The sequence below is a fragment of the Dreissena polymorpha genome, chromosome 5, assembly GCF_020536995.1.
Source record: "Dreissena polymorpha isolate Duluth1 chromosome 5, UMN_Dpol_1.0, whole genome shotgun sequence".
Taxonomy (NCBI): Eukaryota; Metazoa; Mollusca; class Bivalvia; order Myida; family Dreissenidae; genus Dreissena; species Dreissena polymorpha.
This window is the reverse complement of record NC_068359.1, coordinates 46,307,221-46,332,498: the sequence shown is the minus strand read 5'-3', so window position 1 is coordinate 46,332,498 and position 25,278 is coordinate 46,307,221. Positions and strand designations below refer to the sequence as shown.

The 25,278-nt window shown below is 37.8% G+C and overlaps 2 protein-coding genes across 6 annotated transcripts in view; one reads left to right on the top strand and one right to left on the bottom strand.

Moving 5' to 3' along the window:
• Positions 1 to 25,278, top strand: part of LOC127880518 (protein rolling stone-like) — a 317,579-nt gene that overhangs the window by 30,090 nt on the left and 262,211 nt on the right. The gene's annotated exons all lie outside the window — the stretch shown is intronic.
• Positions 174 to 24,037, bottom strand: LOC127880520 (protein rolling stone-like). Of its 2 annotated transcripts, none has more exons than XM_052427834.1 (5): positions 23,827 to 24,037; positions 9,492 to 9,620; positions 8,447 to 8,546; positions 2,858 to 2,986; positions 174 to 766 (listed from the first exon to the last, which is right to left on the bottom strand). In XM_052427834.1, the coding sequence occupies exons 1-5, from the start codon at positions 23,914 to 23,916 to the stop codon at positions 303 to 305; spliced, it is 912 nt and encodes a 303-aa protein (XP_052283794.1). In that variant the 5' UTR covers positions 23,917 to 24,037; the 3' UTR covers positions 174 to 302. The 2 variants fall into 2 exon arrangements, with proteins under 2 accessions (XP_052283794.1, XP_052283793.1); XM_052427833.1 differs by lacking the exon at positions 23,827 to 24,037 and adding an exon at positions 19,709 to 20,303.

Here is a 25,278-nt window from a genome sequence, read left to right as displayed (position 1 = left end):
TAAAGAAAAATAGCCCACTAATTATGACTTTGGATAAAGAATAACATATGCACATGACAGTATAAATCTACTGTACTGTTTAATGATTTAATTAATAATTAATTATAATAATAATAATAATAATAATAATAATAATAATAATAATAATAAAACATAATAAATAATGACTTATAACTAATGTTAAAATTACTTAATATAAAAAATATATCAAAAATTAAAACAAGATATTTTCTCACTAAACAATTCTCTAAGCAGACGTTAACAATTTCTTGGCCATTTTAATGTATCGCGTTGATGTACCGTCATTCCTCTGAAATCTCTGACAGAGTGCGATCCCCTCGCTCTTCTATAGTTTGATACGCCGGCGTGTCTGTCTCGGCCGCCATTATCCGGTGCATTTCCGAGTCCGACTTTGTAATGCTGTCAGAGCCGAAGTAAATACATTTATAAATAAAAAATCGTATCCTATATAACTCATAGAGTACTATTTGCGCGAACACGCATAAAACTACGCATAGAACGCAGGTAACGATCGCTTCGCTGGGTTTTCCCCAATCCAGGAGATTGTAGGCGTAATGGCGGCCCTCTAAAATTGTGCCGTCGTTGAGGAAGTAGACGGCATTGAACAGCGAGTACACGGATCCTAGGCCAACCGTGTAGAGCAGGTGTAGAATGCGGAACGGGGACCCGGAAATGAGCACATCCAAAATGACGTACACTGTGTTCAATGTGTGTTTGACTTCACTGGAGGTGGATTTAAATACCTCTAAAAATGCAAATGTATTTTTATAAACATAATAATTTATTATCAGCGCAATACAACTTATACAACAAGAGCGCTATTGCAACAAAGATACGCAAGTGAATTGTGTTTTTCATATAAAGATTGGACAGATTATCAAATGAGTTTTCTCAGTTAATCTTTGACCTATGTGACATTGACCCTTCAACGTAGATACTAAGTTTTTGCATGCGCCGTATCATCTCAGTAGCCTCATAGCTTTAACCCTTTGCATGCTGGGAAATTTGTCGTCTGCAAAAATGTCGTCTGCTGAATTTCTAAAATTAGCATTTGTTTATTTTTTTTTTCAAAGAATACTATCAGAATAGCAAACAGTTTGGATCCTGATGAGACGCCACGTTGGTTGGCGTCTCATCTGGATCCAAACTGTTTGCAAAGGCCTTCAAAATTCGGTTCCAGCACTGAAAGAGTTATGCTATGTGTGTTACGGGTTGGTTCCTTATTTGTGACCCTTAAAATTGACATTGACTTGTTTACTACGGTTACACTGCCATCCCTGCTCGTAACTTCTTCCAAGTTTGTAAGAAAATCTATTAATTCTGGACAACAAAGTGTTGACCTTTCAGCTTGACATTGGCACCCGGGATCAGGCTGCTGTGAATGGCATGCCATCGCAAAGTGCTTGACGCATTTCCAAGATATTTGACAATGCAACCTTACTTGACAAAATTATGCCCAGGACAATCTGTTTCGAGTTGACATAAATATGTTTCCTTGAACTTTGACCTTGAACGTAGGTGGTACTTGCGATTGACACTTTTGCTTAAAACCATAGCCACGTATGCAAAGATTAGTTATTTTTAATAACTGCCCATGTAGGACAAAATATTATGAGTTGATATCTTATCGTTTACCATGGGCTTAAAATTTTTACCTTTACTTTGGACCAAAGAGTCTGAATTTCGAGTGAGACACTGCATCTCGTCAAGTTTATCTCTTCTGCCTTATTATTTGAGAATTCAATCCATGCTCGACAAGGTTATGATTCTGGCAAATTGCTTGTATGAGTAATTTCTCACATTAGATTTTGACCTGCAGGCCTCGTGTTCACAAAACATTGTTTGCAATCAAAAATCGATTTTGCTTGTCATTGAAAATGGATTTCCATTGTAGTTGATAGGCAAAAAAAGAAAATCGATGTCAGTTAAAATCGATTTTCGATTGCAAAATCGTTTTTTGAACACGGGTCCAGAACTTTTAACCTACCAAGCCCATAGTCACCAAGCAATTCTTAGACTTAAAAATAAAGAAAAGACGTTACAACAAAAAAAACACGTTCAACTTTTCAATACATACATGCTTTACATTTTGCTTACATAATAAATGAAAAATGAATTGTTTTAAAAGTAGAATTGTGATGTAAGATGTATTTAAGTTCGTGTCATATTGCATTTGATAATGCTGTAAAAGAAAGTCTAAGAATCGGTCGATGAATACGCGCACATGGTGAACAAGAGATTGATTGTAAATCAGGCTAAAATGATCTTAACCGATCATATCTGGGCTTAGAAAGGTCATGGATTGTTGACCTAGTTTAGCATTGTCACTGATTAATAACATGGCTAAGAACGCTAAAAAAATGAATTGATTGTAAATCGACTTTCATTTCTTTGTATCCGGGTTCTAAAACGTTACTAAGATTTGTTATCGAAATCATACCAATTCGATAAAAAAGAACGAGAATGAACTTTATAGTTATTCGATTTATTAAAGCCGTCCTTGTTAACGAAGCGGATATCGTTATATAGTTATTGCTACATATGAGTCGCGTTCTGGGAAAACAGGTCTTAATGCATATGCCTTGTTAGTCATCCCAGCTTAGCGTGTGCAGTCCGCACATGCAATAAGGGACGACACTTTCCGATTTAATGGTATATTTCGTTTAAAGGCAGTCTATTTTTATCGAAAATCAAGTTTATGCGGAAAGTGTCGTCCCTGATAAGCATTTGTGGACGACACAGGCAAATCTGGGTCGACATTTTACGCACATAAATTAAGCCCTGTTTTCCCAGAGCGCGGTTCGTATGTTGAATTCTAACGGACTTGTGCGCCTACCGGACTTGTCGAGGACGCCGATGTAAGACCAGTAGGAGACGGTGACCACCATAGCGGAGTTGTAGCTGATAGTCTGCAGGAGCCACTGCACTTTCAGCGCACGGGGCATCCGCTCGAACGTCTGACTGTCTAAAAATAAACATATGTCACATGATGTGTGTTCTCGTTGTGATATTGGTGTAAATATCATCGGCATGTGATTCCCTTTTAGTGTATACGTCAAGAAATAATGTTGCCCAGGGGCGTCGTTGGGACATTAATTTAATAATTTAGAGGAATACTATACATTTTAAACCTCTGTGATCTGGGGTTTGGAGGAGATTTGAGGTCAGCTTGATATTTACCTCTCTTAAAATTATGTGACTCCAGGGCTTAACCCGTTTGACGTTGTATTGAACAAGCTGTTTCGGGGCAACTAGAGGATATCACTTTAAATAATTGTGCCGTGTTCGGTAAAAAAAGGGGTTTAATGCATGTGCCAGATTAGCCTGTACAGTACGCACTGGCTAATCAGGGACGACACTTTTCGCCTAAACTTGATTTTTGCTAAGAAGAGGCTTTCTTGAAACGAAATATATCATAAAAGCGGAAAGTATCGTCCCTGATTAGCATGTATACTGAACAGGCTAATCTGGGACGACACTTTACGCACATGCATTAAACCCATTTATCACAGAGCATGGCTCAAATATAAAAGCTCTTAATCTTACGATTTCAGAGATTTTGAAATTATACCCGGAAAATGGGCATATAGTAGTCGTAATGGCCGTAGAGTAGTGGGTCCGTCCGTCGGTTATGCGTTTCCGCTCTATTTCTGTTCAATGGGCGGTCAACCAGATTGACGAAAAAAGAAAAGTTCTAAAATACCGTATTTTTTACAATTATTAGTTTATATTGATGAAAATATCACATCTGGTATAATACATTACATGAAAAAAGTTAAGTTTTCATATTTTCAGTATATTCAGTAATAAACGTTTAACGAGTATGTCTACCAGGTAATATGGAGAGTTCTGTTGTTGTCGTTATATTTTGTGAAATAACGAGGATTGCTTATATAAAGTATAACATACAACGCTCATTGTATCGGCATGGATGGCCGAGTGGTCTAAATGGGAGACTTTTTACTCCAGGACTCCAGGGGTCAGTGGTTCTTGCCCTGTTCTGGGTGACTTTTTTTCTTTTTTCCATTTTATTCTTGATTTTTTACTAGAGATTTTTAGATCCAATGTGGAAATTTATCAATATAAAGCATTTAATGACGGTATTTTAGAACTTGTCTTTTTTCGTCAATCTGATTGACCGCCCATTTAAATACAAGCATATATAATTTAAGGTAAAACAAGACTATTGTCCCCTACCGGCTCCACCATTGTCAGAAATTCCACCATTTTCAGATTATATATATATATATATATATATATATATATATATATATATATATATATATATATTTGTTGCCATAGCAACCAAAATGTTTGACGTAGGAACAAAATGAAATGACGTGCATAATGTCCATATTGCCATCTATCCATGTTTCAAGTTTCATGAAAAAATATTAAGAACTTTAAAAGTTATCGCAGGATCCAGAAAACCACCATTTTCAGCAGTATTTCTAGTCTATTTGTTGTCATAGCAACCAGAATTTTTGACGTAGACACGAAATGAAATGACGTGCATAATGTCCATATTGACATCTATCCATGTTCCAATTTTCATTAAAAAATATTAAGAATTTTTAAAGTTATCGCAGGATCCAGAAAAAATGTGACAGACTGACGGACACACAGAGCGAAAACCATAAGTCCCCTCCGGTGAAACCGGTAGGGGACTAAAAATCCAAACCAGACAATGCCAAAAGTGCGACTCCTAGATTGCCTAGTGCAAACACGTTGCTATTATTGCAATTGCGATGCAGTAGGCATACTCGACAACAATACTGAATGCTTTGTCGGCTAACGTCAAATCTTGTGGCAAACCTCAATATCTTGTGTGACCTGCATCTACAGCGGATCGAACCTTTTAAGCTCATCTATGCACAGCGTGCTCTGGTTTGCTACTGGTATGTACCGTTATGTCCGTCCGTCAGTCAGTCCGTGCGAGCGTTTGCTGACTTGTTATTCAAACGACATAGGAATTTAACAAAGCTTCATAAAATACTCCTTGAATGATCCTCTACCAAATTGTTCCAATTTTCCCGGTCCATTGATGTATAAGATCGTTGGGGTGTAAACTGGGGTTTGGAAGATGAAAACTTCAAAAAAGTATTTGGTTTGTAACATGTAATGTAGTCCAGTACAAATTATGTTCAAATTTTGCCTCTGGTGTCTAAAAGGGCCATGCCACATGGGTCACATGATTTGTATAGACTTATTCTCGAAACGACTACATTGTTTGCCCAGAGGTTTAATATTTAGCATGTAGCGTAAAACGATCGTCCTCAATAAAGTTTGTTGAAAAAAATGTGTCTTGGGTTAGAACTAGCCCGTTCTGGGGATTGATTATGTTCCGTACATAAAAAAAATGAAATCTTTGAATAAAATCAGAGGTTCGGTAATTGGCATGTAACATAGTATGGTGGACCTCTTTTTTGTAAATAATGCCCCTATGGTTTAGATTGGCACAGCCATGTCGGTTACTTCGTTTTATTGTAAACATATGGTACATTTATTTAATAAATCTCCTCTGATACTATAAATCCCAGAAATTTACATGAAACATCGTATGGTGGTACTGTACCAAGTGTTCGTTTAAATCTTGACCTGGGCTCAAAGTTTGCTCCGCCAAGAGGGTTAACTTGTCTCCATAATATGCATATATAGTGAACAATCTTTGAAACAGCAAGGCTCAAAGGTTTTTTATTTGTCATGGAACAGCGTTTGTAAGTACTCAACCAAGTGTGTATACATCAAGCCCCTGGGCGTCAAAGCAACCACAGCCCAAGGATCACATTTTCAATATGGACATGTAAAATATACCTTAAAATCTTGTCTGCAACAACTAGGCACATATGATATGTAGTATGTAGAATCAAAAAGTGATGCTCTACAAAGTTTGTCCACATTTCCTCTTCGGGGTCAACACTGGTCACGTCCCAGGTGTCACATTTTTAATATTGACTTGATTGGCGTCATAAAGGTTAACTTCGAAAATGTTTTCTCTACATGGAAAAAGGCCCATTTTGTTACTGTATATTTAGTATGTCACGTGAGATTGTAACTTTGATAAAATTATGCTTCGGGGTCGAACAATTGGTCCCGACAGTGTGGTGCTGCGAAATGTTGTTTTTTTAAGTAGAGTTACATAGTCAGACATGTTCAAATGATGCTCTTGTTTTCAAAAGAACCCCCAGAACAGGTTTCTCGAGTAATGATATGAGCTACAGATACTTAGGGACCATCAGGACACTCTTGTTTTAAAAGTTTCGAAAAAAATGTTAACCAATGATGATTTCTGAGAAGTTTGGTGAAAACATGCATAGCGGTTAAGAAATGTTGGAACGAAAAACGTCGCGGACGACAGAAAAATGACGATAACAAAAGAAGACATTGAGCAAGTTGGTCAGGTGAGCTTTATGTGTGGGAAGTCACTTAAACCAGATTTTTCATTTGAGCCATATTACGTAATGGTTAATATACTACCGTCCTCAGATAAATATATTGAATACAGTAAAGCCAGCCGGCCTTTGTACAATAATTTGTTACATAACGAAGTCGTTTTTCGTTATAAGAGACGGAACATAAGTACATAATGGTATATACAGTAGTTAATGTGTATGAAGCGGTATCATGTTGCTTTGCTGATCAATCAAGGAGAGACATAATGAAGCTGTAGCATGCATTTTCTTCTCATTGTTACTTATGTTTTATTGACGGTATCATATGTACAGAACTCATTATAATGTTTGAACAGTGTAACTAATATTGTTTGTTATAAGAGTCGTAAGGGAACGTGTTTATAAAATATCAACATGTATATAATATGGGAAAAATACTGCCTCTCATTAACCCATTTATGCCTAGTGGACTCTCCCATCCTTCTAAATTGGATCAATTTATTTCCAAACTAAGGGATGTCTAGTATATTTATTTCTATATTTAGAATAATTCTTACAGAAATTCCTTAAAGCAAACAGCGCAGACCCTGATGTCCCTGACCTATCATGCGGCGTCTCATCTGGGTCTCCGCTGTTTGCCAAGGCCTTTTTTTAGACGCTAGGCATAAATGGGTTAACATCTGCAAAGGCATATATCCCATCGCTCGTTAAAGTAAGGTGATACATCCTAGGGTTTGCAGTTTTCAAGAAACTGTTTAATCCTTTTCTTGGTGATCCGGGATGGCCAGTTTTGACCATATGAAATGAAATAAAAATATGCACATATGGGCCACGAGGATTTAGAGATTTTCCGAAAGATAGTTTACTAATAAGGTATAGACATGTATATAACCAATGTTTTTAAATGGGTCAACTAAAAACTTGATGTGTAGATAGATCTCATTGAAAAGAAGCGAATTAGAACTCTGCATCTTTTACTTTCGGAGTTACTTCAATTCGAGTATTACAATAGCATTATTGTACACGTTAAAAAACTGAGCATTCACCTTCTTGATTTGAAATATTTTGCCACGCTTTTCCTCCCTATTTTACGATATATTAAGCTATAATTTGTCAGGCGACAAATCCGACATTTGGATTTCTAGTTTGATTAATTGCATAATAACAAGTTAAAAGCTTGCTGCTTTATTTCCCTATTTGACCTGTAACCGATACCATAGGGGCATACATGTGTTGCGCGCGACACGTTGTCTCCCCACGATGAACAGATGTCACGACGAGCTTTTTTTTATTGCCAGATAAAATGTCAAGTTTTAGTCCAGACAAACTGTATTAAATATTTTGACCTTCGACCTATGGGCAAATGTCACACATGCAGTATACAACGAAGCTTCCAGACGGCGATCATTTGTTGCATGCACGTTGCTATGTGCGTGATGAAATTCAAGTCTGTATACATGATCAAACAGATGCACGCACGGACATAAGAAGATGTACACTTCTAAATGCCACCAACTTGTTGAGAGCTTCAAGAGTACAACAGAGTATTTTCTGTTGTTTATTGATTTTAAAATAGTTTAATAGTCCTTTTACGCACTTTTACAACGATATTGGCCTCGTAAGACAAACATTTTTATTTCAATATTCTGACTTAAAGTTAAGCGTGTTCCTAATGTTTTAGATAAATTGATCATCATGCTATTTGGTGTTCATACAAGCTTTTTTAGTTTCGAATCCGACTTAATCCTGAGTTTACGGAGGATTCGTGCATATTCTTATAGCTTTGATTTGTGATTGTTCGTGAACTGGCATTCTCAATACTCAGCTGAGTAAGTATTCAAATCTCATCTTCCGAGTTAAGCCACAAAATTGAGACTGATGATACTGAGCCAGTATAATCCGGATATATGCCAAACACCACACGCCTGGAGCAGACGTAAATTATTTACAACAACAAATCCGGTTTACCATGAGAACCTGCAGCGCTCAATGTGATGACAGTAATACTTGCTTAACGTACTCAAGGCACTCACCGAGACACTCCCCAGACCGGATGGAGTAGTAGAGGACGCAGATTGCCATAAGCAACGAGGTCAAGGTCAACAGCATGAAGCTCCAGTTGGTCGCGTAGATCTGAAACAAACCGGAGATTATGTTTTCTTTCACTTCACAGTAGATACTTTACATCACGCTGCACGAGAACTCCTTTAAAAAAAGAAATACTCGTCAACAACATCAAAATACGCTAGAAATGCATATGAAGTATGAGAAAAATCATATTTTGTCACATGTTCTTTAAGTGTTCTAAATCACGTAAATAATGGACTGTATGTCAGCTGGTCCCTGGGGAAACCCGGGCTTATTGCATTAAGTACCGTCGCAGTCCACAAATGCTAATCCGCGACACGTTCCGCCAATAAAAGATTGTCTTTTAAAAGAGACTTCCTTTACTGCAGACAATTTTACAATTTATATTCCTATATAAAGAGAATCTTATGCAAGTAATCACCTTTTTAAGTGTTTAAATAATAATGATTGTCAGATTTGACTTGTGTGTTTTTTATGTTCCATACATCCTTTCTTTTACAATCCCGAGAAATATTTCGATATGAGGTATCTGTGTATGATCCCTTTACAAGCAATGTTTCTGGGCCGGGAGTCGAACCGGCCAACTGTTATAGCCGGTCTGTCAGTTCATACTAGTACTTGATAAGATATAATCAAACAATAATATTCATTATGAGGACCATGATATAGTGGCGCAAAATCGCGATAGTGGTCACATAGCATTATTCCTTCACCCTTTACCACTCATATTCGCATTTTGACCAGTTGAAGTCCCATAGGAAATCATATTATATTGTAGAACTTTCTTATTAGAGTCAAGTTTTAAAGGTTTTATTTCCAACTGTAAGATACTGATAAGCAGAAAATAGCATAAAACATGAACAGCCTTCAAGTACTCGCAGGCTGCTCTGGTTTAATGCCGGTTGCATATAGCCATTTAAACTTTGCTTTTGAGTGCAAAAGGGTTAAATATATAACTCGGAACGCTAAAATGTCAAGTTTAGTACGTACCAGGTATGTGTACGTGTGCTCACGGAAGAAGGTTCGTGTCTCGTAGATGACGTCAGCAATGAGCCAAGCGAGGAACCCCAGCGCGACTAACACCCGGTAGATCACGTAGACCTTCTGGTTTACAGGCCACTGCAAGCAGAACATAACATATACTCATTTTATTTATCCTTACATCATCATAAAAACCTACATACCCACCGCTGCATTATTTTCATAGGCCATGTCTTAGGAAAATATGTTTATTTTACCTAGATTTTCTATTTGCAAGTTTAACTAATTTTCTTTAAAATGATATGCTTAAAATATATAAAACAAGATGTGTTTATGAAACACTATGTCCCCCCCATATATTTGACCTTTGACCTTGAAGGATGACCTTGACCTTTCGCCACTCAAAATGTGCAGCACCATGAGATACACATGCATGCCAAATATCAAGTTGCTATCTTCAATATTGCAAAAGTTATGGCCAATGTTAAAGTTTGACGCAAACAAACCAACAAACCAACAAACAGACAATGCAAAAACAATATGTCCCCTAGTATAGACTGGGGGACATAAAAATAAGTCGAATAAGTATTTCCATTTATATACGGGATTTCATAGTTTGAAAACATTAAAGGAACGATGCAATACAAACAAATCTGTAGTAAGTATGAAGGTCCCGTCAATATTGGGGTAAGCTTTATTAACGTTACAACCATTTCAAACGTCACATTTACAATAACCCGAAAGCTGTAAATGTTTACTTATCACTACGCTTCTTGATCATGCCATTTAATATTAAACAGCAATATTTTTGCAACATTTAACGAACATATTTTTTGAAATGGAATACACTGTAGATTTGAATAAAAATGTATAAAATACATGTAATATATAAAAATGAATATCACATTTAAATGAAAAACCGTTTGGCTTGTCATAGGCTCATGTTGAAATTTAAGAATTGGACGAGCTTTGCAATCTGTTAACGAACGCGGGCATGTTTCATTGTGTTTGCAAATGATACAACATTATCAGTAAAATGTTAATATTTACACGAATAGCGAACAAGTATCTCATTACATAAACTCAGACATAACAGTCAATGTTTTATTCCGCCGTGTTATCTGGTATGCACCTCGCGTACAATATCGACCCGCAAACTCACTGTCTATCATCACCACCGGAAGTAGATTACCAGCGAAGCGAAAGTAAACAAACCAACCATGGAGTGCAGTCAGTATTTACCTAAAATATCTAATAATAACTCGCTACTGGATAACCAGTGCGTGTTAGGCATCTTACAGAAAGATTAATCTGTTTAAAAATGTGTATCTATCTTGCATTTCGTATTGATGAAGCGTTATTTACACAAATGTATGACTGCTTGGTACGGGGTTGAAATGTGAACTTCTCGAAGAAACAGCTTTTCTTTCATGATTACATGGTTTGCCATCGGGTATGGAGTTGATTTCCTATTCTTATATGCAATATATACCGTTTTAACGCTATTTCTTGTTTTGGTTTGATTATTGTTCGTGGAAATCTATTAAATTAAAATAACTGTAGTGTACGGCGAATAGTTGTTTATGGCAAAAGTCGTGTACGGTGAATAGTTAAAGTCATGTACGGCGAATAGTTGCAGCGTATTGGCCAAAGTTGTCGCAAATTAAAATGATTTTAAGAAAATATTTTTTCAATGTACATATATTATGTTCTTAAAAGCGGACTTTTGCCCGATTTAATGATGTATAAATCTTAATTTTAAACTTTGTTTTGCCCCCGAATAAATACGCAAACACAGCACATGTGCTTACTTTGCGGTTGAACGCTACAACGCTGTGAACAGAAAGTCAGCCAAGTTCCAATAATTACACGAGTTGAATATAAAATCCTGATTGGAATCCACTTGTAAGTAAATATTTTATCGAATCATCTTGATTTTTAAACATAACTACGATGAAATACACTAGAATCGTATTAAACTAGAATACGGACTGAACAATGGTCGATCGATTTATCATACCACCGCATTGATATCTGCCTGTTACTGTTTATTGGAATAAAGCGGGTGTACACTATGATTACGCTGTAATCTGCCAAATTCTTCAGTACTGTCAGGATCAGCGGGTCACGTGATAGCCAATATGGCGGCGGTCAATTTATTTATTCTGGGATTGTCTATAGAGAATAACAGGTTACTGTCTGATCTTTTTGTAATATATCAGGCAAGGCTTAGAATACTATAACGGCGAGGCTTGGCGAGCTGTTATTTTATTCGCGCCGAGCCTGATATATTACAAAAAGATCAGGCAGTAACCTGTGTTTCTGTTTATTGCGATTTTTTCATTATTTCTTAAAAATCGGGGACGTAAAGATATGATAAACAGAAAAAGGGGTTAATGCCTGATCTTTTTGTAATAAAATATCCCGCTCGGAACGAATGAAATAACGGCTCGGCAAGCGTCGCCGATATATTATTCTAAGCCTTGCCTGATATATTACAAAAAATCGGACAGTAACCTGTTATTCTCTATGTAGCAGGTGCCCCTAAAACAAAGCATTTTTTTTAAATATCAACAATGCATCAGACGTATTCTTTGGCCATAAACGGTCTCATCGTAAAAAATATAAGTGTATTAATTTGTTTTATACCAAGATGGTCACGTATTTGCGAATTTTTCATTTATTTTCCTTTACAAACTCAAAACTATTTGCCGTACACAATTTAATTTTATTTTGCTATACGCCGTACACGTCAGGTTCTATTCGCCGTACACAACGAAGTTTATATTTTAGCCAAACATTTGCATACTAACTTGATTTTTGGGCTGAAGCTGACAAAACCCGATAGTTTCTATAATTCTATTTGCACACCATTGCAAAATTCGGCAAAATTATTATATTTTCCACGGACAAAAGGAAAAAAAGATGTCCCAATGAACTTAATTTTCGGTACCAGGTTACTGATGATTGATCTATTTCAACACTCGAATGTATTAATAAAGAACTCAAAACTACTTACGATATAAGTTTGATATGTCCACTATTAATTTGTCACACAGTTTTTTAAAAACGTTCGCGAAAAAAATGGTAAACTTTATTCTTATCACGAGCACTACCTCTTGCGAGATGTTTAATTTCGCTACGCTGGTTATCTTTTTCCGGTGGTGATGATAGACAGTGAAACTGCTCCGCGACCGATATCGCCGCCCCCCCCCCCCCCTCCTACATACCGGCGCCGCACAGCCAGTGATATCCATCAATAACTACAGGCCATCCCGTCAGGCATATGTCAGAGTAAACCCTGCTTAATTAACCTTTTGCATGCTGGGAAATTTGTCGTCTGCTAAAATGTCGTCTGCTGAACTTCTAAAATTAGCATTTTCTTCGATTTTCTTTCAAAGAATACTATCAGAATAGCAAACAGTTTGGATCCTGATGAGACGCCACGTTCTGTGGCGTCTCATCTGGATTCAAACTGTTTGCAAAGACCTTCAAAATTCGGTTCCAGCACTGAAAGAGTTCATCAGCCGTTCCTGGAAATCTGTGTGCTGTGACAATGACTAACATCGCTGCCATGCTGTACAAACCGCATGTTTGTTGTCCCATCACTTATTGTAATACGGCAAAAACAACATGCATGTACATGTTTATTATTATGATTTTGTTCTCAGAAATATATTTTAAAAAACATGGAAAAATAAAATAAGAGATACGAAGGTCTCAAAATTGTTGACGAACAGTGACAACAGTGAATAGGATAATATATCTGCTCCAAAATGTTGTGTTGTGTCGAGTTTGTGAAAGAAATTTATGTTTTTAAATGATTCGAACTTGATAAATCTTTCGGACAAAATAGCGTTTCAAAAAAAAACATTAAAGCGTTTATAATGAACCGCGTCGTGAAAAAAATGACGCTAATACTATATGCGGCGAGCGTGGCTTCACCATCCTGCGACTTATTGCAGTCTGGTCATGAGCTAACCTGTTCGCTTTAAAGTCACGCAATATTTCCAGGTCACATTAGCATGACACACTTATCTGGCCATATAAATGTGTAATGTACATCGATTAAAATTTAAGGGGCCTTTTCAAGTTTTGGTAAATTGACAAAATTGAAAAAAAGTTGTTTCATATTCGCAAAGTTTCGTCTTAGTGAAGATTTTTGTGAGGAAACCGTAATACAGAACATTTACCATGCTCTAAAATAGCCTTTGTAGGCATCTTTTGCCGATTTAAAAACCTGAAAATTATAAATCGTTGCAACGCGAAACGATTTAATAATTTGGAGAGTTCTGTTGTTGTCGTTATATTTTGTGAAACTACGAGGATTGCTTATATGAAGTATAAAATACATTTCTCATTTAAAAAGGAAGAATGGCCGAGTGGTCTAATGCGCAAACATTTTACTCCAGGGCTCCAGGGGTCAGTGGTTCGAGTCCTGCTGAGAGTTACCTTTTTTTCTTTTTTAAATTTAATTCTTGATTTTTTAATAGAGCTTTTTAAACCCAATGTTTACATTCATCGATATAAAGAATTGAATGACAAACTTTAAAACATGTCCAAATCTGTGAAAAGGCTCCTTTAAAGACTCAATCAAATAGTAGTTTATTAGAAACACCTGCAATTTCATAGATTGCGTGAGTTTTCAGTCCAAGTATGGCTCAATGGGTCGTTGTCGGCTACTTTAAAGTACCCCGGTTACTCTTAAGTATACTACAATGTAACCCGGGTACGGAAAAAGCTTAAAGATACCCGACAATACTACGGGGTACTGTTTATTATATTTTCCGTACCCCGGGTACTTTATAGTATACTAAAGAGTTTACGGAGTACTTTTTAATAGTCCATGAGCCTCACTAGGTGTAAAAGTAAGTCCATACGTACAAAAATATAAGACGAAGACGAACCTCGTAACTACAGTCTAAATTAACTGCTCCATATAAAAAGGATGCATCTCGGTAACATGCGAGCCTGTGGTCAAGAATGCCACAGTATGTTTTTGCAATCAATGTGACATGGACATTTGATTATTATTCATGTATCTGGTTAAATGTTTTCATGATACTAAAGAAAAGTTAGACAACATAGTTCTGCTTGTATATTCTTTTACCTTTTTCTCAGGAATGTTGTAATTAGCCGGTGTTCTCTGTAAATGGCATGAATTTGTTCTTATGTTACATTAACTTGTATTTGATCATTCTGGTCGCATATTATGAAAATGTGCATATTGTATAAATAAACGAAACGAAAACGGCAAACGGTTATTGAATGCATCACGTCCATGCATCAGGGTGAAACGTTCATTCTTATTAAGGTTTGTTGCCTTCTGAATATTGTTACAGTGTGCAAAATCTGTATCAACTGTCTTTTGAGTAAATGACATATTGCATATGACATTGACCTTTGACCTTGACCTTAGAGCGATGAAAACGGTCCTAGCACGCAAAATGTCAGTTTTGAACGGTGAAATTACTTTTTTTTAAATGCCCAAAACATTTTAAAGTCAATACAAGTTGTATTATTACAAAATTTTCATATGACCTCATAAGTGCGACGTTGACCTTTCAGCTAAAAACCACGTGGCACCCCGACTCCTTTTTTTAAACTTGCACGAATAATGACAATCGTGCTGATCCATAGTGGAAAATGATTGTGGGGAAATAAACACAAATATATACAAGAAAACCTTAGATGCATCAAGAGTTGACAGATCTTATAATTAATACGAGACTCATTATATATACAGCAAGAAAAAAAAACATGCAAATAAAAAAGCACCTAAACAAAACTGTGTCGTCTTCTTGGGACGTACAATTCGAAGCGTTGGACAGGACCAGAAAAGTGAACTTCATGCGAATGTCAGCATATGCAAATACATTTACCATGCATCACTAACATACAATATAGCGGAAAATTATTGTAAAATATGCACCGTATAATTGATCGTAATGAAAATATTCGTCTTTGTATGCCCCCAGTCTATACTGGGGGACATATTGTTTTTGCCCTGTCTGTTTGTTGGTTTGTTGGTTTGCGTCAAACTTTAACATTGACCATAACTTCTGCAATATTGAAGATAGCAACTTGATATTTGGCATGCATCTGTATCTCATGGAAGTGCACATTTTGAGTGGTGAAAGGTCAAGGTCATCCTTCAAGGTCCAAGGTCAAATATGTGGGGGACATAGAGTTTCAAAAACACATCTTGTTAATTTATAGAATTTCGACCAGTATATCCTGTAAAGAGGTCCGGACAAGAAAACATAATGAACGGGCGATTTGAAGCAATTACAAAAAATGTCGCAAGTGTAAAAAAAAATATTTGTTAACGAGTACCGAATAACCTCGATCGAATAAATGCCAATTAACACGCGTCAATATAACTGGTACGGCAGAACATGATAAATTATACGAAGAGCTTCATACAATATTCATAAAGCGCGTCACATGCGTTCGTCCCTGTGGGCTAAAACCATGTTGAGTCGTATATAGCTCTCAGAGTCGCAGAATTTCCATAATGTAATTCGTCATCCCTGAAAACTACACCTTTGCATGTGTGTGTTTTATTAACATATGCGCAAAGATTTGCATCGTCTCTGTCGAGAAAGTCAATATCCATTATTTTACAAATGTTCTGTATAAATTTACATACAAAACATTTAAAACAATACGGTCTGAGCAGTCGTTGCTTATTCATATCATTGATTTCAGATAATGTTTCTCAAACAATTATATATAAAGCCGAAAGGGAGACCATATGTCATAATGGAAATATTGATTGTCTAATGCTTTTGTACAGAAACTTGCGACATTATTTGACATTTTAGTGTGACTGTTAGAGAAGATGAACTTCAATAGGATGACAGCTTTCAAGACGAGCACATTCTCAACAACAACAACAACAACAACACAATAACCCCAGAAACCAACGTCTACCCAGGTATATACATCAGGTTTGGAATTGTGAAGCGATATGCAAATCAAAGAAAGAGAGAAAACCCAAGAAGACCCACCAGCATTATACGGAAATTGCTGAATATAAATGGACCGTGCTCGGTGAAAAGGGGGTTTAATGCGTGTGCGTAAAGTGACGTCCCAGATTAGCCTGTGCAGTCCGCACACGCTAATCAATGACGACACTTTCCGCATTTATTGCATTTTTCGTTCACAGAAAGTCTCTTCTTAGCAGAAATCCGTTTAGGCGGAAAGTGTTGTCCCTGATTAGCCTGTGTGGACTGCACAGGCTAATCTGGAACGACAGTTTACGCATATGCATTAAATCCTCTTTTCACAGAGCACGGCTCAAATATGGATGGATTAGTGTCGATCATATGCAACAACATATTTATACTTGTACGTATCAAGGCACGAAAGGAAACGCAAAACTCATGTTGACTCGAACAAATGGACCGCGGACTTACACAGAGGCCACTCAAATATTAAAATGTCATACAAACGACATTGTTGATATCTTCAATATGAAATGTGCTGTGAAACACCGACCCGATATTGCAATTACAAAATGTCGATTGAAAGAAGAGCGATGGGGCGATGTCACTGGTATAAATGAATGGTTTAGCATTCAATACACAATCACACACGCATTCATTTCGAATGCAAATATGGAAGAATATTTCGTAATGAATATGTTTGTCTAGGACTATATCAGAAAAAAATATTGTTTTGTTATCTAGCATGTATTTCACCGAGTGTTTCAATCTTTACGTCTTCAAATGCTAGTGCAAAGGGCTGTGCATGTACAGCATAAGTTACGAGGTACATATTGGGTAAATTCTCAATTGACCTTTGAACTTGTATTGTAACATTGACCTTTGACATAAGATATCTGATTTATTCGTGCTGCGCGTGGTAATCCGTCTACATAGACTTAAACTTCGTTATACATACATAAAAATCCAATGTTATGCTGAGGTTTTGGTTGCTGAATTTGCTTTGACCTTTGAATATAACTATGGCATTGGCCTGGATTTTACTGCGTTGTCAAATCATGCAAAATCCGCCCATGTTGCGCAAAGAAGAAATAAATAGCGGGTGATTTTGTCTACCGGTAGTCACGTTTGACATTGAGCTTTAACATTCATCTTGGTTCTATTTTTCGCGTGTATTTCTTTACCACTACTGAAAAAGTTATTTGAAATACCACACCTATACAATTGTATGCTCTAAGCAAAGTGTTGACATTGAACTGTGAACTTTACCTTGCTTTGCATAAATTTCTGCAATGGGATGTTTGACATTGAATTGTAACCTTGCACTGGTATTGCGCGCGTTTTTCTTTTCCGTCAAACTAGGCCTGATCGCTCAAAAGTTTAACGGCCAGTTTGCTAACAGTCGTAAATTTTTGGATAAAGTTATTTGCGTGAGTTTAATATTTGTGTATATTTTAAACAAACTTTTGTTTGGTCGAATAATTAAAAAAATGTTTGATAATAACATTGCTATAAAAAAATGCATTATTTAGGTATGAAGTTAACAGACTGGTACCTTCATTGGCCGTTAAGATTTTGCAATCTGAACGCTTCGGACAGTGGGCTACACCAATCGTGATACATCGGCTATCTCGGATTCCTCCGTTATGAAATAAATCGTCTGCTGATCCAGAGTGTGGGCTACACCACACAAACGATCGCCGTTATGGCGGAATTTCCGAGGGTTCCCGATTGAAAGTTTTGAGCAGTCGGGCCCTGGTCGGGTTTGATGTCTTTCATTTGACATTGCACCTTGAAGCGTAACCTTGATCTTGAACCAAGAGGCATGGTTCTTGACAAAATCCGCGCAGAGATTTGACGGGAACCAGCATAGCTGGATCAAATTGTATGTGAGAGCAAGGAACGACAACTCTGCCTGGAGATTGGGTTCTTAGCGCGAAGCTCCTTCTCATCATGCTTGTCACGCTTTCTGCCAATTTATAAGAAACTGCACACATGCTCGACAAACTTTTATTCTGGACTTATGATTAATGTTCTTTAATATAACCTCGGAATGTAACCTTAAACAAAGAGATCTAGTTCCTACGTATACGTCCCCCGCCCACACACACTTATCAGGTTTATCTCTTTTGCAAGCTCGCTCGATAATCCATCCATGGTAGAACGAAAGTGTCCGCACAGCACCTTCCCACCACCACATCGCATGGACGTGTCCATAATAATGTACTTGTTCAGGAAGAATCATGCGTATAATGCTCATCATTAAAAAGGCATACATGACCGGTATGCATGAATCAGTAGGCGTATTCAACAAAAGACAGAGCGTGTTTTTAAATAACGATATTACAGCTGTGACAGAAAATACACTTGCCAAAGTATGTGATGTGAAAAGAAACTAAACACTAGCAATTTTAACAACAATAACCCGTGAACAAGAACACGGCATTTCTTCACCAATACCCGTGTCTCACCAAGGACAATTGTTATTATTAACCGCTGCATACATAACACCAAGCCCATGACTTTATCAACTGTATTACGTGTACATGTATATATCCAGATGTGGCGAGAGGGTAACAAAAAATGCAACGCGTATGCATCTGTATTCGGTGCTTACCTGAACCGCAACACCTACGACACACACAGACAGGGAACCAGTATTCGGTGCTTACCTGAACCGCAACACCTACGACACACACGGACAGGGAACCAGTATTCGTTGCTTACCTAAACCGCAACGCCTACCGTACACGCGGACAAGGCAGAAGTACTCGTTGCTTACCTGAACCGCAACGCCTACGACACATACGGACAAGGCACCAGTATTCGTTGCTTACCCGAACATCAACACCTACGACACACACGGAAAAGGCACCAGTATTCGTTGCTTACCCGAACAGCAACTCATACGACACACACGGACAATGCAACTGTAGTCGTTGTTACCCGAACCGCAATATCTACGACACACACGGGCAATGCAACTGTATTCGTATCTTACCCGATCCGCAACGCCTACGACACACACGGACAAGGCGACTGTATTCGTTGCTTACCCGATCCGCAACGCCTACGACACGCACGGACAAGGCACCAATATCCGTTGCTTACCTGAAACGCAACGCCTCCGACAAACACAGACAAGACACCAATATTCGTTGCTTACCTGAAACGCAACGCCTACGACACACACAGACAAGGCACCAGTTCTTGTTGCTTGCCCAAACCGCAACACCTACGACACGCATCGACAAGGCAACTGTATTCGATCCTTACCTGAGAGCACAGGAAGCTACGTGGGGTCGGATGTTCGAGCCCCATACTCTCTGCCCGGAACTCGTGGTTCACGCACTCCACGCATCTATCCTTGAGCGTCATTGCCCGGCCGGATGTGGCGGTTACAGCTACCGGAAGTACAGTCGCGTCTTTGAGTTGTGTCACAATACAACGATGGCGAGTACTTTGGTGATTGATCCACACAAAAGCGCTTGTGATGTTTTCTCAGAAAACATGGATCTGTTATATCTAATCGAAGTTTCGGCGATCTTTGGCGATCTTACGTTACCTTACATGCGATTTACTCCAGCTTACAATTCGTTATGTGTTTCATTCAAACGAATCTATAGAGGCGAATTCATTGTTAGTACAATGACCAATAACCATAACATCCATTAAAAATATCCATATCGTCACTAGTGCGAATACTTATTTAATATTGCACATGAATTATTAAGTGAGATTTTCTTTCAAAAGCATCAATATAAGTTTTTCAGCAAAACTTGCTTAAATCGAATGAACAGTCGCAAAATAAATGCATGCTGTATACAATCCGATTTCTTCTAGAACTTCAGTTTGCAGCGATAAAACGAAGCTCTGATTCTAGAGACAAAAATCTCGTCTGCTTGAGCGCGCGCATAGAATCTGTCGCGAAAATATTGAATTTTCAAGCCTCAAGAGAAGACATTCAGCGTACACAAACTATCACACCAGCAGCCTGCCTCCGAGTTCGACTGTTAACGTAATGGCAGTAATTAACACAAACCAGAGAGTGTTGATTTCTTGCAGCTCGTAAACAAGCACGGTATACGCCTATGGATTCAGTCCGTAATTATATTGCTTCAGGGTTTGACAAGCGTTCAATAGCTCGGGAGATCTGTCATTGCCATATTAATGCGATCCTTTTATACATGAAGTGGCTTGGAATTAAAAAAACACTCACCATCAGAAATGACATTCAGGGGAAAGAAATGTCAAGATCGATACCATTACCTTATACAAACACATTATCATAAGCTTCTACAAGCACTATACCATCAGCTTATGCTAGAACTTTACCATCAGCAATTTATCATCAGTTTGTACTAGCACTATACTATCAGCTTATACTAGAACTTTACCATCGGCTTATTTAAGCACCAGTTTGTACTAGCATTCTACCATCAGCTTATACCAGCACTATACCAGCTTAATACTAAAACTTTACCATCCGCGTAAACTAGAACTTTAACATCAGCTTATATAAGCATAGCACTTTATCACCAGTTTACACAAGCACTAAACCATCATCGTATACTAGCACTATTTCATTAGCTTATACTAGCACTTTACCGTCAGATTATACTAGCACAATTCCATCAGCTTATACAAGCATTATACCATCAACTTATACTAGCACAATACCATCATTTTATACAAGCACTTTACCAATAGCTTATACTAAATATACCATCAGCTTATACTAGAAAAGCATTATAACATCAACTTATACTAACTTTCCCGAGAGCCTATACTACCTATACAATAATTGCTGATTACATACATGTGTGTATTTTATGTTTATGAGGCTGCATTATGTGAGGTGTGAGTGTGTCGCAGCACTTGTAATAATAAATTACTAAATTCACGAAAGCAATCGCAATACATCGGCTATCTCCGGACTCCTCCGTAAGCAATAAATCGTCTGCTGATCCAGAGTTTCAAGAACGTTCAGAAGAAATTTTATTTATAGCTCCGATTTCATGCAATGTGTTTTTACTGAAAGATATTTCATTTTGGTGGGTATTGTGCTGTGGTGGGAAACCGGAGTACCAGGATGAAACCACGCCTGTCTGGTATACATGTAGTTACTTCTAACCAAACGCACATGCTGCCGGGGATTGAACTTGCAAACAAACGCATCATTCTTGCAGAAATAATATAAATGGGCCACGCTCTGTGAAAATGGGTTTAATGCAGGTGCTTAACGTGTCGTCCCATATTAGCCTGTGCAGTTCGCACAGGGGCGACACTTTTCGCTCAAACTGGATTTTCGCTCAGAAGAGACTCTTTAAACAAAAAATACAGAACAAACGGAAATATGCCGTCCCTGATTAGCCTGTGTGGACTGCACAGGCTAATATGGGACGACACTTTAAGCACATGCATTAAACCCCCTTTTCACAGGTCACGGCCCATATAAATGATAGAAGCTCGTGGGCTAATGTCTGTTGCAGTCGCTGTATTATTAAGGCTTGATATACCTTAATATACTAATAGCGAGGCAAATTTCATCGTTTAGCTTGCTGACGAGGAAATCCCCATGGATCATACAAAATGACAAAAAAAGCTCACCGCACATTTGCCTGAACCCAGCTAATATCGCGAGGGAATTGAGTATTAATAATGGAATGGCCCGATTGATGACATATAACTAATGGGTCCTTTCTATAACTGTATCGCCGTCACAGATTCCATGCGATTATTTTGCGGCATTAATCCTTTATTGAACTCGTTATATGCATATGTTATAAAATATGTACATGCCGTACCAATTGAAACGACAGAAACGCAATAGACATGGGTATGGTAAACTATTCCAAACAACATAATCTTTAAAGGCAAACACATACATTAACCTTCGAAATATTACTTGTTGAGGTTATTTATATATAATGTCAACGTCGGAACGATATGTACCGTATATACTAGACCTTTAGAATTCTGGTTATTGAGAAAATGTTCTCCAAGAACTGTAACCTCTGTAGAAAATTTGCGAATATATTAACATTATATTTTTACATTAAGAACATTTCCGAGGTGTAATTAAGGGCACGCTTATATTAGAAGTAGTATAGAAATGTATAAGAAAATGTTGATGTTTTCAGAGCTCATAATTCAACAACAAATCTTTAGGATAAGGAATCCTGAACATTAGAATCAAGAAAATTACAGGTGAGCTAAAAATGTTGCAGTTTCAGATGTCCGTATTATCACAAAATCAATCTTAATAACTAAAACTTGTTTCGAGTGGAACAGTTTCAACTAGATGTGTACACCCCCACCATCGAAGCATGAAGCAAGCACGAATGGGTAATTTATAAACAATTACTTGTTCAATATGGCTGGTCATTGTTCTGGACGGATATTTATCAAACATTTCATGAAGTAACAGATGAACGAAAACATTATATCGCACATTCATATATGTAAACAGAAGTCTAAAACTCAAAAATTCCTGAGGTAATGATATTAAATTTGATGAAGACTGTGTAAAAACTTTCGTACTCTTGAGATAATTCAAGGGATATAACTCAACGAATCCAGAGTCGATTTGTTTGACAATTGGAGTTGGCATATAACTTACTTGTTTGAACATTTTAATGTATATAGATGCCCATTTATCAAATATCAAAGGTCATTACCCAACAGTCTGGATGATAATCGAGGATTTGTCTAAATACATGTTTGATGAATTATGTTGAAGATCGGGTTTTAAATGATGCACGTAAGAGAGCTTAAACATTATAGAGCAGTACAAGATATACACTGTGAGCCGAAACATTAGAAAGCAGAAAAAAGAAGAGATGCAGAGAGAAGAAACATGAGTGGTCTACCGACCGAGAGACCAATCAACTGATAGACTCGAGCAGACCAATATACCTCACAATCATCTATGAGAGGCGACATAAAAGAACCACTAAGTCTATAGTCAGTAACAGAGTAATCCTTAGTAGCAAGAAATTGAATCCAGACATGTATGCGGGGAGAAAAACAGCGGTTTTCCCCTTTTTATATAGTACCAGGAAAGGCACTTTCCCAATTGAGGAAAAATCACTAAATGCCCAATTGGCGTCTGAACAAAAATCCAAAAAAAGGAAGGAAAGTTGCGTCAGTGTCTTTCCAAAAGCGAATCATCTGCGAGTGAACGAATAAAATGAGAACTGACACTGAACGTATCATACAAAAGGCATGTTAAAGAATATATATTTGGCTAATGCAATTAAAAACCAAGCAGTGAAACAAACATTGTTTCCATATGGCGCGGTACCGGTACTGTTTCCAAATGGCCAACAAATTATCGCTGGAAAAAAAACTACTTCATCTAACGCGACAAACATGGCACATGACCGTCTCACCTGTGGAGTGACGTGCTCTGACGGGTTCTCGTACTCAAACGCGAGCCTCTCCCAGCGACACACTCGCTCCGCCTCCTCGCAACACTGCATGACGTCACACACACGGACTGGGCACACGCGCCGGTTGGATAGTACGACGGGAAGAAGATATGATCACGTCTCTTTATACATTTACCTTCTATGTTACATATGATGGCAGACTGCATGGAGCGGGTCGCCTAAATAATAACGGATTGTCTTCTCTATAACGCACGTGCCTCAAAAAGGAAGTACAAACACTGCCGCCTTCGATTCTCAAGCGCGGCGCACTCTATTTCCAGTCTTTTTAACAAGTACAGATCTTAGTTTCGGGTTGTATTATGTAAACATACCCAATATTTCTGTTGTTTTTTTTACACATGTACATAATATCTAATTAAGAAATTCCGCGTAAGAAGTCACTTCCTACATATACTCAGTAAACACGTATTAACAATGCGAGGGGATAAACGTGTAATCCGCTGAATTTGTATCCACTGAACGAATCCGTTGGTACATCGTGATTTCGTGGCAAAGACTAACTACGAAATATAATGTTCAGCTTTTTTAAGATCGCACCATTAGTTCCTAAGTGAACGGTTATTGTTAACGGACATACACTCCGGCCGGACCATGTGCCCAGTGTGAGAGGTATCGGTAGTTTCTTCAAATGTAGGAAGTGAGGCGGTGAATCATAATTGATAAATCAAGAAAAACGCACGGATTTCGTACGTCAATCAAATGTAGCGGAATTACTTTCATGTACGACGATTGATTATATGCGACACATGGTCTGATCCGCGAGGCAAGTTGTTAGAATTAGTTTTTCCTTCGATGCCCTGTAGCAACACACGGAAACGTGTGGCATGAGTTCCGATCGAGTTCAGTTTAAACCTGTTTATTTTTGCTCGATTGCATCGAAAGCCTCAGGCTTATTGAAGCGCTTTCGAGTCCATTTCCTAGCCATAGAGCCAGTACTTGGTGTCTGGGGGGGGGGGGGAGATCTAAAGAACGCTCCGACAGTGGGGATCGAAACCGTGATCGGCCGGTCGCTAAGCGGACACCATAACCATTTTACCACGGCGACCTTCTGTTCTGATTTAATGACAAAATAGACGTCAAACGCCGGTAAAAAGACACGATTCCCTTAAATCCAGCAGTGTACAAAGTTGCTGTATATACTAGCACAAGGTCTTTGTGAGCCTACGGCTATTTTACATAAGTACTCTTTTTAATTAAACAGTTTAATCTTATAATTGTGTCCCATCATCCATGTGATAATAAACTTAGGCTGTTCGTCGTATTGCTTCAACTAAAGTTAAGTTACAAATACAATTTAACTTAGCAGTCAAACAGATTTTTGTTACACTGTAGGAGATAAACACGCCAATAGCAACGTATTACTTTTGACAAAAGACTTTATAGCATGATAAA